Source organism: Colossoma macropomum, unplaced genomic scaffold, assembly GCF_904425465.1.
Source record: "Colossoma macropomum unplaced genomic scaffold, Colossoma_macropomum, whole genome shotgun sequence".
NCBI classification, from domain to species: domain Eukaryota; kingdom Metazoa; phylum Chordata; class Actinopteri; order Characiformes; family Serrasalmidae; genus Colossoma; species Colossoma macropomum.
This window is the reverse complement of record NW_023494784.1, coordinates 29080123-29092500: the sequence shown is the minus strand read 5'-3', so window position 1 is coordinate 29092500 and position 12378 is coordinate 29080123. Positions and strand designations below refer to the sequence as shown.

Genomic DNA, 12378 nt, shown 5'->3' with positions numbered 1-12378 from the left:
AAGCACTTCAGAAAGATCAGATAGCCGATACACACTTCATAACTGTCTCGCATACATGGAGACATACATATATACATGCATCCATCCCTTTGCCTTTATTACAGCTTCCATTCTTTTCAGGAGACTTGCTTTCAGGTATTTAATGAGATCTGCAGGGATATTTCTCCATGCCGCCAAAGCTCAGTCTTAAAATTTGGTTGAATTTGCTACTTATCACAATCGAAGTATTCCCAAACACATTCAGTGATGTTTCGGTTTGGCGGTCGGTCCATTATTCTGAGAACACCAGCAGCTTCTTTGCTTGATTTGCAAATTGTCTTCTTTCTTCTTCATTTATTTCCTTTTCTCAGTAAAAGGTTCTTGACAGCTACACATCCTTTCAGACTCAACGCTGAACTGCATTCTCTCAGGACAGAAACACCTGTGGACTTTTTCAGATGTGAAGCAAGAGTGAAGCTTGATTTTCTAATCTCTCCCAAAGAAGAAAGCTCCAAGTACTGTTTATCTGACGGCAAGAGTTTTGGTGGTCTACCAGATCTTGCACAGTTGTTATTTTTCTCTATATCTTATTTTCTCTGCATGTGTTAATATTATTTTTAACTCCAGTTTTATAATCCCCGCCCACTCACACTTAGTTTCCTTTTACTTGTAATCTAATGTACTAATTATTTAATGTATTTAATAGCTATTTTTGCCAGGGGCGTCACACAAAATCACATATAAAAGTTTTCATAATGCATATGTTGTACTCTTGTAGAGTACTTTTAAATAGTATTCTGTCTATTAACTAATGCTTACACTTTATTTTTCATCTGTTACACACTGTACCAATGACCTACACACTTCTTAAACAGCGCATTAGCTGTCGTATCAGTGACTGTGGGAAAGGGAATGCTGTACTGATCCTTTTTTATTGATGTTATTTAAGATCCCAGTGTGCACGCACACACACACACACACACACACACTCACACACTCACACACTCACACACACTTGTACATTACTTGTGAGGACTTCCATTGATTTCTATATTAATGTAGCTACGTAATGCTACACCTACATCTAAACCTAACCCTAATCTTAACCTAAGTATCCCAAAGGCATTTTCTCCTCTTTTAAACTTTTAGAACTTTTAAAACTCTTTTAAAACTTCATTTATGGTGAAAAACAACATATGCTCAAATGAAGATCAAAAAAATGTGCTCATTTGTGCAAAACTGTCATGTTGTCCTATCATTGGGAGCACATGTGGTCCTCACAAGGATAGCAAGACAAGCACACACACACACACACACACACACACACACACACACACACACTTGATATAGATACACATTCCCACTGAGAGCTGAGCACCTCTCAGTGCCCTTGCTAAAGATAACACAGTTTTCCATTTAAACCCTACGAGCTACGCCCTGCTCTAGAGAACATAATAGAAGGGCGCACACAAGCGTGCATATGGTCAATTACACACACTTACACACACACACACACACACACTCACTCACTAGGGAACCATTTTATTATTTATATACATATTACACATACACATACAGTAAAGGTACAGTGGTGCACACACAAAATAACAGTGAAACATGCTTAAGCAATTTAGTGTTTAAACGTCACCACAGGGACACAAACACAAACACACTGTGCAGCCTGCAAACTCACACACGTGCAAAAGGAAACCCCAAGTGTTTTGTTAAGCCTTTGTGGTCCACCCTTCCCTGTCACTTCAGTCTCCAGGCAAAGGCACAAGCCGTGTTAAATGTTTCAAATACCACAGCAGACTGACTCCGATAGGCTTTGACCTCTTAATATCAACACATCTCAGAAAGCGTGGAGCAGTCTGCAATAGCCCTAACACCAACTCGTGCAATAAACAAATTTGCATGTGTATCAACACTTTTAACACTTAAAGACAAACACACATAAACTACTGATGCATGTCTTCAACTGTGGCGCCACAGAAAATCAACACAGATACACAGAGACGAATTCCAGGGCATATGACAACGATGACCAGAGCACTGAAAAACGCAGTGTTACACACGTGTCAGACATGTGTCAGAAGTAAACACATTTGCAGCCAATCAAATAGTCAAAACACCCTCATATACACTCTGTATTCAGCGTTTTGTGTTAAATGTAACACAAAATGGACAAACAGATTACACACTATGGGTCAATTCCCAGATTTAGATTAAGCCTAATTTCTTATAGTGATTCACTATTGGCACTGTGATTTAGTCCAAGACTAGGCTTAATCTGTGTCAGCCCCACATGCTCTTTTGAGAGTGTGTATAAACACACACACACACAAACCCACATAAAAGCATAAATATACCCCAAACACACATACACAGACACACACACTCACCATCCTTGCTGTCGGCTGCCTTTCTCAGCGCTGACGAGATGGCATCTGCAGGAACTCGAGGACTCTCCACGTACTTGGGCTTCCTGACGGGTCCTGCTCACACACAAAACAGAGGGGGGTGGGGTGAAGAACAAGGGAGTAAATAGAAGCTCTTTCAGGATTCCGAGACATGCATCAAAAACAGGCTCGAAAGCTGGCTCCTACTTTCCCTTCTGAGATTTGACAAAGCATCAGATTGACTCATGGGACAAACTTGGTAAAGCTCATCCAGCTTCACACACAAACACACACAGGCTGCTCACACTGAGAGTGAGACCGGCTTCTACCAGTCACACTCAGTAAAGCTCTGGGAACATTATCTAAAATAGGAAACCACCACAATTAGCCTCTTCATCCAGGAAGCATACAGAAACTGTATGTGTGTGAACCCACCCATAATTTCATGATCTGAAACAGTTTTACTTCTGGCATGCTGGAGTTACCCACTCATGTTGTTGTGTTCCATGAGGCCCAAAACAAGAAACAAACAGTGAACTGATTCAGGAGAGTACAGATTAGTGCAGCCAAAGGGAAGTTTAATTTGTTTGGCCAAAAAAGAATTTTTATAGAGATGTTAATGATTAACCAATTAATAGTTTACCAATAAATACAAACATGTTTGACCAAAGCATATGATTAAAAAGTTAATTTAATTTTCGACAAAACAATTTATTTTTGAGTAAACCCGTTTTTCAATCAACTTGAGGATTGTTTTAGAATTGTACGTATGAAGGTGCAAGAGCATAACTTGCTCTGGTAGCCCAAATCAGTGATGCACAAATTTGGGTTTTGTGGAGTGGACTCCAAATCTTGACTCCTGCCACTGGAGTTGATGGAACTGACTTAATTTTAACTGACATTGCCAGAGCTGTTGATAAAGGGACATAGCAGAGATTGAACAATGCTAAATGAAGTTTACAAAATTTTTGAGAAGCTACAGATCAGAGTGATATGATAAAAAATCCATGCTTTATGACTTTAATGCTCGGTTATTGGGCACAATATTTACCAAAATTCACATCCCTTGTTTTTTTGCTTTGGATGTTCAATAAGTTATATGTAACATGTTATATGTAAAGAAATAGAGTTTTAGATTAAACAGGTGAAGGCTAACATTCTGCTACATCAGAACCACACAACATGAGAACAGCACATAACGGAAATTTAATCCAGACTAAAACATTTCAGATTATATGGGAAAGCATTGTTTGTAGAATCAATTTAATAAGCAGAATTCAAACTTCATTTTGGACAGCTGATTATTTTCTTATTTCTTATATTATGTTATATTCTTTTGTATACAGTAACTAACACAGCCCTTTGCAATTCAACAAAAAATGAACTAAATTTAGTGATGCATCAATACTGATACTGGTATTGGGTATTGGCCCAATACTATGCTCATTTATTTGTGCTAGACCTCATAAAAATGCATGGATGCCAACACCTGATATCACGTAACATAAGCCTAGTGAGTGTCTGCTGCCACACTAATGAACAAACGACTCAAGCTGGCAGTGAATGGGGGTCTGCTCAGACAAAGAAGTCTTGCTGGAGGTCAGACACAAAATCGCTGGTCACTTTAAAAATTTTGCCTTGTCAAATTTCTGACAGAAATTTACTGTGTGATTTTAGCCCGTATTTAAATTCATTTTTAAACACACACATTCACAACCACTTCCCTAGTAGAGGTTGAGACAAGTAGGCTAGCTAAACGGAGGCAAAAAAAAACATTTGCTACCAAAATCCACATACACCTACTTTACTCTGTTAGTACTTGGTGCAGTGTGTTGTTTTGAATGAAACAGCTTTATTGGAAACTATGCATAGAAAGAGCTGTCTGTAGGGGCTGTGTTTCACATAGAATGTCAGCTGGACCAAGTGTTTTTGTACAGTGTGAGCATGTAAATCATAGGAGATGTTATATAATGGTCTATTCAAATACTCTACTCATAGTTCTTCGTTCTGAAGAAAAAAAACACAACCAGACACCACAGCCATAGACCCTTATGAATATATTGCATATTTACAATTAAAAAAATGTAATTAAATTGAAAATTGTATTAAATTACATATCCTCTCAGGTTTCATTCAACATTTTGGGCGATGATGGGTCGGTTTGGGTCAGTTCTGAAAAGAATTTTGTTGTTGAGTCAATTTCAAATTTAAAACTTGATGATGTGGTTCGGACTGGGTCAGTTTCGGACAGAATTTTGTTTGGGCTTGGACTCAAAACACAATGCTATGTCTGAGATCGGGTCAGGCTCGGCCAGAAAATTCTCCGGCTGTTTTGGAGTTTGGACCAAATTTCAAGCTAGTTTATGTTTTCACTCTTTCTTTGCTCTCCCATCTCTCTATCAGACATAAAGGTAATCAAAAAACGCTCTAAAGCTTGTACAAAAGACTTCAAACTTTGCAAAAGAACACCACACTTTTACAAAGTAAAAAGTTTTTGCTATATAGGCTTACCATATATGCCAACTATTCAGCTAGAAAGTGCTACACATACAAGCTTGTAAAACTGTGAAAGCTCACTCCTGGACATCCATAAAGCAGTACATTTTCCACTGTTTATCATTAAGAACCACGTTAAGACCACGAGACCCCAGCCACAGAGACCTGACCAAATAAAGTCATGAAGAAACCTGCACATGGTAATAAGGGGACCTTTTTGATCTATAAGAGGGTGTATTGTTAAAAGCTGCTCCAAAATATTCAGCTCCACTGTAATCGTATTGCATGGGTAAACCAAGCCATAACAATGAGAATATATTAACAGGTACTAATATATTAACAGTTGCTGTTTCCCTAACAGCTGAATTATTTATCTAACAGCTGCACTACAGTCATCAGAGTTACATGCACTCACGCATACAAATGTGTACACACACCCTAACAGCAGTAATGTGTGTTAAGTCAGAGGGTGGCAGCTGTGCTGTGGTGTCTGGTGTTGCAGACCTGGCATCTGCAAATGCATATATGGTGAACACCTTATTTACAACACCAATTCTAGCTGATGTACACTGCCATCTATGGACCCCTGCCATGAAGCGCAACACAACCAGAAACCACAGCCATAAACTCTTATGAATATATGGTATATTTGCAAAACTCACCAACATTTTTTTAAAAAAATATGCAACGGAAAATGTAAGATGATTCTCTGAATGAAAGAAATAGAGCATTTTCTAAATGCAAAGGCAAGACAAAAGTAGTGAGTGTTTACTTTCACATTCTCATTTCTATTAGAAAGCAAAACTATTGAACATGAGAGATAAAACTAGTGTACAAGTGTTTTATGTATGTGCGTCTGGGAGAGGTGGACTGTGGCTTAGTAAGGACAATCAATTTATATGGCACAATGTAAATGGCAGAGCCAGTTTTTTCAAAATGCTCCTTAAATGTCTGCTGCTCTCCAACACTGACAAAAGCCTCAATCCTTTGTGGCATGGATTCCACAAGATGTTGGAACCATTTCTTTGTGATTCTGGTCCATGTTGACATGACTGCATTATGCAATTCCTACAAATTTTTGTCAGGTGCACATTCATGCTGCAAATCTCCCGTTCTTCCACATCTCAAAGGTGTTCTATTGGATTCAGATCTGGTGACTGGGAAGACTGGGAAGAACACTGTCATGTTCATGAAATCAATTTGAGAAGATTTTGTGACAAGGCGCATTATCATGCTGGGAGTAGCCATTAGGAGATGGGTAAATTGTGGCCATAAAGGGATGTACATAGTCAGCGACAATACTCAAATAGGCTGCGGTATTCAAGAGATGATTGGTATTAACAGGCCTGAAGTGTGGCAAGACAACATTTCCCACACCATTGCACCACCTCCACCAGCCTGGACTACTGACACAAGATAGGCTGGGTCCATGGCAGAAATTGAGATTCATCAGACCAGGCTATGTATTCCAGTCTTCAACTGTCCAATTCTGGTGATCCTGTGGCCACTGCCTCCTGGCTGATAGAAGTGGATCCCAACACGGTCTTCTGCTACTGCAGCCCATACGCCTTTAGGTTCGACACTGCACATTCTGAGATGCTTTTCTGCTCACCACAATTGTACAGAGCGGTTATCTGAATTACCATAGCTGCCCTTCTGTCAGCTTGAACCATTCTGGCCATTCTCTGTTGACCTCTCTCATCAACAAGGAACTGCTGCTCACTAAATGTTTTTTTCTTTATTGCACCATTCTAAATGAAAATCCCAGGAGATCAGCAGCTACAGAAATACTCAATCCAGACTGCGTGACACCAACATCATGCCATGGTCAAAATCACAGAGATCACCTTATTTTCCCATTCAGATGGTTTATGTGAGCATTACCTGAATATGCTGGCCCATATCTGCAAGGTTTTATGAACTGCACTGACACCACATGATTGGCTGATTAGACAACTGCATGAATTAGGTGTAAAGGTGTTTCTAATAAAGAAGAAAGCTAGTTACCAAGTAGACAAGCTAGTGAACTTTGAAGGCTGACACCAGCAGTCTACAGACCTAAGTTACCTCAAATACCCAGCAGTTTTCCTGGTCCTGAAACATTTTCACCTTCCTGAAAGGCCACTGGCCAGACAAGCATGAGCACAGTGGTGCCCTACATCAAATGACAGGTGACTGTGGTCTTGTCATTAGCAAAAGCGGACACACATTATTTGCCTTTGCAGAACTCACTTTCTGTTGCTAAAAGGACCTAACTGAAGTTCTGAACTAAGGGGCAGAACTATTATCACAGGGAAATTCCCATTACAGGGAACAGAAACTAAGCAAGGTGGAGAGTTAGATAAGGGTGTGCTTTGGGAAGTCACAATATATCTATATCAATCTATCTATGGGCATCCTCTCAGAATGACCAGGACGTAAGTGCATTCACTAGCCCATATGTGGCTAACACTGTCCTTTACGTATTTTCACCCCTGGATCCTGATTTTGCCAAGTCTGGCCAGAGCTGGAGAAAGAAGTGTGCCACTTATTCTGATAGTTTTGAAGTACTTAGCAGTTACTTTAATTGCAGGACGTGGGCGCTACATGAAGAGCTTCTCAAAACACTGTCACTCAATACAGCTTTATTATCAATGCTAATATGTCAATGGCATGAATTTCCTCTTTGTTGATGCCTTTCTATAATCATTTGTCTTACCAAAGCATTTGCTGTGTCCAGTATTTGCACTGCATGTTTACATCGATGGGACAGAGGGGTTTTAAGAAGACTGAACGGCAACTTGTATTTTGGGTAAAACCTTACAGTGGTAATCCTATTACTAAGCAACGGCTGTCCCACCGGATAGTGAAAGCTTTTTGCTTTGGCTTACACCAGCAAAGACCTGCAACAGCCAGCTGGCTTGTATACACATTCTACCAGAGGACTGGCAATATCCCGGGCACTGTTTTGTGGTGTTCCTATACAGGAGATTTGGGCTGTGGCATGTTGGACCTCTCCCAACTGGATGTAGCTGGATGTTACTTTGGGGTATTCTTTGTTGAGTTTAGGGCTATTTGAGGGGCAGGGCTCAGAAGCCAGAGACAAAATCGTTTGTGTGAATTAACTGATGATTCAAACTGTGCGGCAGTCAGAATATCCCACAATGAGATTCTAAAATTAGTAGCTCATATTTAAGAGGGCCAGCCATATTGGCTGTCAGTCGATGCACATGTTTTGGCTCAGGTACTTTTGAGACTTCCTAGATGATTTTACAATGTACCCTTGGAGAAATTTTGTCAGGCTAGAAAGAGTACCAGGGAGATTCACTGCTATTACCTGTGTTCTCCATTTGAAAATTATTATTCTCAAAGTGGTTTGTGAAGTCTTATTGCCTTAAAATAGCTTTTTAAACCTTAACAGACTTGGAAATTTTCCTGATCAAAGGATGAGTGAATAACCGTTGAATGATTGCTGTTGAGGGCTGACTGTAATCAAGACTGGCTGTGTTGTCTAATGGATTGTGAAGTTGACAGCCCCTATTCTCTGTGATGACCACCTGAAAGAATTTTTTTGCGCACAAAAAGTCCAACGGTTTACATGTTAGATTCTCAAGGCCTTTTGATGCAAGTTATATTTATACTGTTTTTCTCTTTTCATGTATTGTAATAAAACATTGGCTTGTATGATATAGTTTGAGAGTCAGTAAAGACAATAATTGCTCAATTTTGAATTTCAATGTTTTTATGAAATGAAGTAAGTTTGTATGAAAAGAAGTAACAAAATTAGCTTAAATGTTATTTGGTAAAAAACAAAACGCTGTTAGATCAATGTTTGAAAAGTAAGCACTTTGAAGATTGCACTGAAATACTGTGGAAATGAATATTTAACACAGTCAGAAAATAAGCTGTCACATTAGTTTCAGTGCTCTGTTCTGACATTTACAGAATGTTGTTTCTCAAACTGTTAACCAGAACCAGCATCGGATCACTGGACCACGGAAAAACACCTGATAAATGACCACCAAGGCTGTTGACTCAACTGATGGCTGTATAGAGGTTGAATCTCACATTTCCAGTCAGCAAAGAGGGATCCTCTTCTGTTCTTCAAAGAGGAATCCACAGTATAGGTCAGTTCAATCAGGGTTTCACCAAGCTAAATGTACTGATGATTATGTTAAATCTACCAGTCAGACACATTTGACATATACAGATGACCACATAAGCTGATCAAAAACAAGCCAGCAAACTTCTGCAGACAAGAGTAAGTAATATACCTGTATGACAAAGTCACCATATCATACTCTCAGACATGCCATCCTTTGATGATGAGTTGAACCAGGAAATATCTAGCGTGTGACAAATGAAGTAATAAGCGAATTACAGAAGTGTGCATTTATGACATTTTATTTCCATTTGTATTTTTCCTCAATGAGTTAATGAATGCTTTTAGTTGATCTATAATAATTCTAATCAGTGTCTGTGCTCTTTTATAGCAGTGTACTGCACTAATATATATGTAAATAGTAAATGTAATGTGGCTTCTTTCAAATTAGATTCTCACAAATTAGATTATTTAGACATCTTACTATGTTTCAATATAAAAATCTACATATATACTAATACCAAAATACTACTGCATAGAAATGAAGTTAAACTGGAACTGTTTGCATAATTTTGTGCTTTGTTTCAATAGGACTATAGGGTCTCATGAAGGGCCTGGATATGGCATTTTGTTGAAGCTTGCAACAAAAACCAGCACTATGCCACATAGAAGGAGTCTGTGGATTTAACTTGAGTGGAACCCGAAGAGAGTGCATACTTGTACTTATGAAGGTCCTGCCAATGTTACCCATGTTTGAACATAATAAAAAATACATGTTAAATAATAATTTATTATTATTATTATTATCATCATTATTATTAATAACAATAATTAATTATTAATCATATTACAATTATTTAATTTGAATAATATTTAAACATTAGTGTTTTAAAAGATGCTTATAATTCAGATAAATGGTTCTACTATGTGACATATATAAAACATATATTATTTTCTTTTCATTATTAATCCAAAATCCAGTATAGGGGTCTTTGACGACATGCATTTTTTGTGTCCAAGTCCATCAATTCCCAAAAAATTAATTTAGTAAATACATGACATATATTATTTAATAACACCTCTGTGTGAACCAACTTTCAGTACATCCATATAAAATTCATTTTAGTTTCTTTTTGTCTGCAAAAGTCTAAAACTATCAAAAAATATAATTTAGTTCATTTTAGATAAAATAGTTTTGATCGGCTTTATAATCTTGGGAAAACAATGAAAATGTGTAATTCTTATAATAATGTTCATTTATTTGAAAACTTGTAAGTATACACTCAAGTTCAAGGACAAAAGATTCTATGAATGTATATGCCAGTTTAATCTGAAATTAGTCTGAAAAGTCAGGTGGCTCAACCAGTAGTGGTTAAGTTAGTAGTTCGTAGTGGTTGTGCAACCAGCCCAGTACAGTTTTAATAACTGAAACAGGCAATTAAAAGCTTTGATGACTCTAACTATATTTATGATATAAAATGTAAAATATAAATGCAAATATATATGCAGATATAAAAATGCACATCATCTATTGTAATAGGATTTTACATAAATTGTAATTTTGAAAACCTTATTTGTCATTGACCGTTTTACATCTTAGATTAGAGCTACAAATAACTTACAAAAATATTAAATAATTCATGGACTTTTAACTTGGGCAACATATAAGAATTTGGTTACAAAACATGATTACAATTAGGCAATTTGCAAATAACATCAAAAGGCTACACATAATCAGCTACAAGGGATTTTGCAAGTTTTTTCTCTTCTTGTTTTCCCCCCATAGGAGAAGTATAGTGTTTGTTTTACTTACATAATTATTCCTTTCACTTAATGTGATTATTTCCCAACTTTTACCATTTCCTTTGTTATTTGGTTCAAAAAGCTTTTTTGTTTCATGAAAAAACTGATTTTAACAAAAATCAGTTTTATATGCTGTATTCTGAAAAGTTGTGAATATGTACAGTACAGTTTTACTCACTGTGAATTTATGTAATTATGTTTGCATATAAAAATCTTCATGTTCTAATGTTATCATGTTGTCAATGGTTTCTTTATGGATACTGTTTGATAGTTATTGCATTAATAGTTTGATGGAGTTTTTTAAATTGGACTATGAGCATCTACGTGACAGGTAAAAGTAATGACTGAGAAAATTCTGCGTGTACGTAGGAGTTAAAGAATGTATGAGAGGTAGAGATTGAGTAATGGTCTTAACTCCATCTCAAACAAAGACTGGTCATCTCTTACATGTTGTCATATTCATTAGAATAAGAAAAGCCAAAACTAATAACAAACTCCTTACTCCAAGAGATTCGGTATATGTAGTTTAATATGGCCACTGTAAGTATGACGGCTCTGCGAACAAACAGAGCCTTCTCAGAGAAAGGTACCATACTGGACACATCCCTGAGAAAGGAGATTGCTTTGAAAAGATGGCACACATGCTGATAAGCACATTCATACACAGACTTATTCACACAAATCCTAATCTCAGAGGAGACTACATTGCTCATGCAGCGTAATGAAATCAGTGTAAACTAAAATGCACAAGCCTCGGCACACTTTCGCGGTACCATGTGAAAAAGGCCTAACAGATATTACCTCAGCTTAAACATTCTGCTCGTGCTCCCCCACAGAGCTAGTGCACAGAAGCCATGTCCAGAATATAGAGAAGAGCAGCAGGAAACACAGCAGAGACACAGCCAGCTTGCTTTCCATTACTGAATTTATGAAGGATGACAGACTAGCTAGCACTCAAACTTTAAAGTGGCTATAAAGACAGAGTGTGTGTGTGTGTGTATGTGCGCATATTCATGTGTGTCATGCACAGTAAGGATGGGCAATATGATGATATGATCTCATTCTCACAACAAATTATGTCACATATCTCTAATCATTGTCGGTACTTGACAAAACTACATGCTTCATTACAATCAGGGTTGGCAATGTCTCCCGGGTGGCGTAGAGAATAATTGAGAACTTAATTAGTCCTGTTTCTCTGAATCTAGCAATAAGGACTACGTGAAACACTGACCAAAACAAATTACTGGACTCCTAGTTGTTAACAGCATTTTTTTAAAGTAGCACTACTGTTTTGTTGGTGCATCATGTCAGTTTCAAATGTATTTAATTTAAATGTTAAAACATATTTTTATATATGTATAGTCATAGTCATATACAAACATGGTCAAATTACATATTTCTTTGATTTTCTAAGTGAACATAATAATATTGTGGTGGTGTCCAATCTTATCCACAAAAGGCTGGTGTGGCTGCAGGGTTTCATTCCAAATCAAAAAAGTAGGATCACACCTGATTCCACTTTTTAATAAACTAAACCCTTCAAAGAATTGATCATGTGCTTTCTTGGAATGAAAACATGCAGCCACACTGGCCCTTTGCAGAAAAGATTGGACACCG

General features: G+C 37.5%; 1 protein-coding gene across 5 annotated transcripts in view; it reads right to left on the bottom strand.

The window, feature by feature from the left end:
• Window positions 1–12378, bottom strand: part of tanc1b (tetratricopeptide repeat, ankyrin repeat and coiled-coil containing 1b) — a 151549-nt gene that overhangs the window by 91318 nt on the left and 47853 nt on the right. For all 5 annotated transcript variants that reach the window (XM_036567584.1, XM_036567612.1, XM_036567593.1 and 2 more), the window contains one exon: window positions 2382–2474. In XM_036567584.1, coding sequence (XP_036423477.1) covers window positions 2382–2474 — 93 coding nt within the window. The remainder of the gene's footprint in view (window positions 1–2381; window positions 2475–12378) is intronic.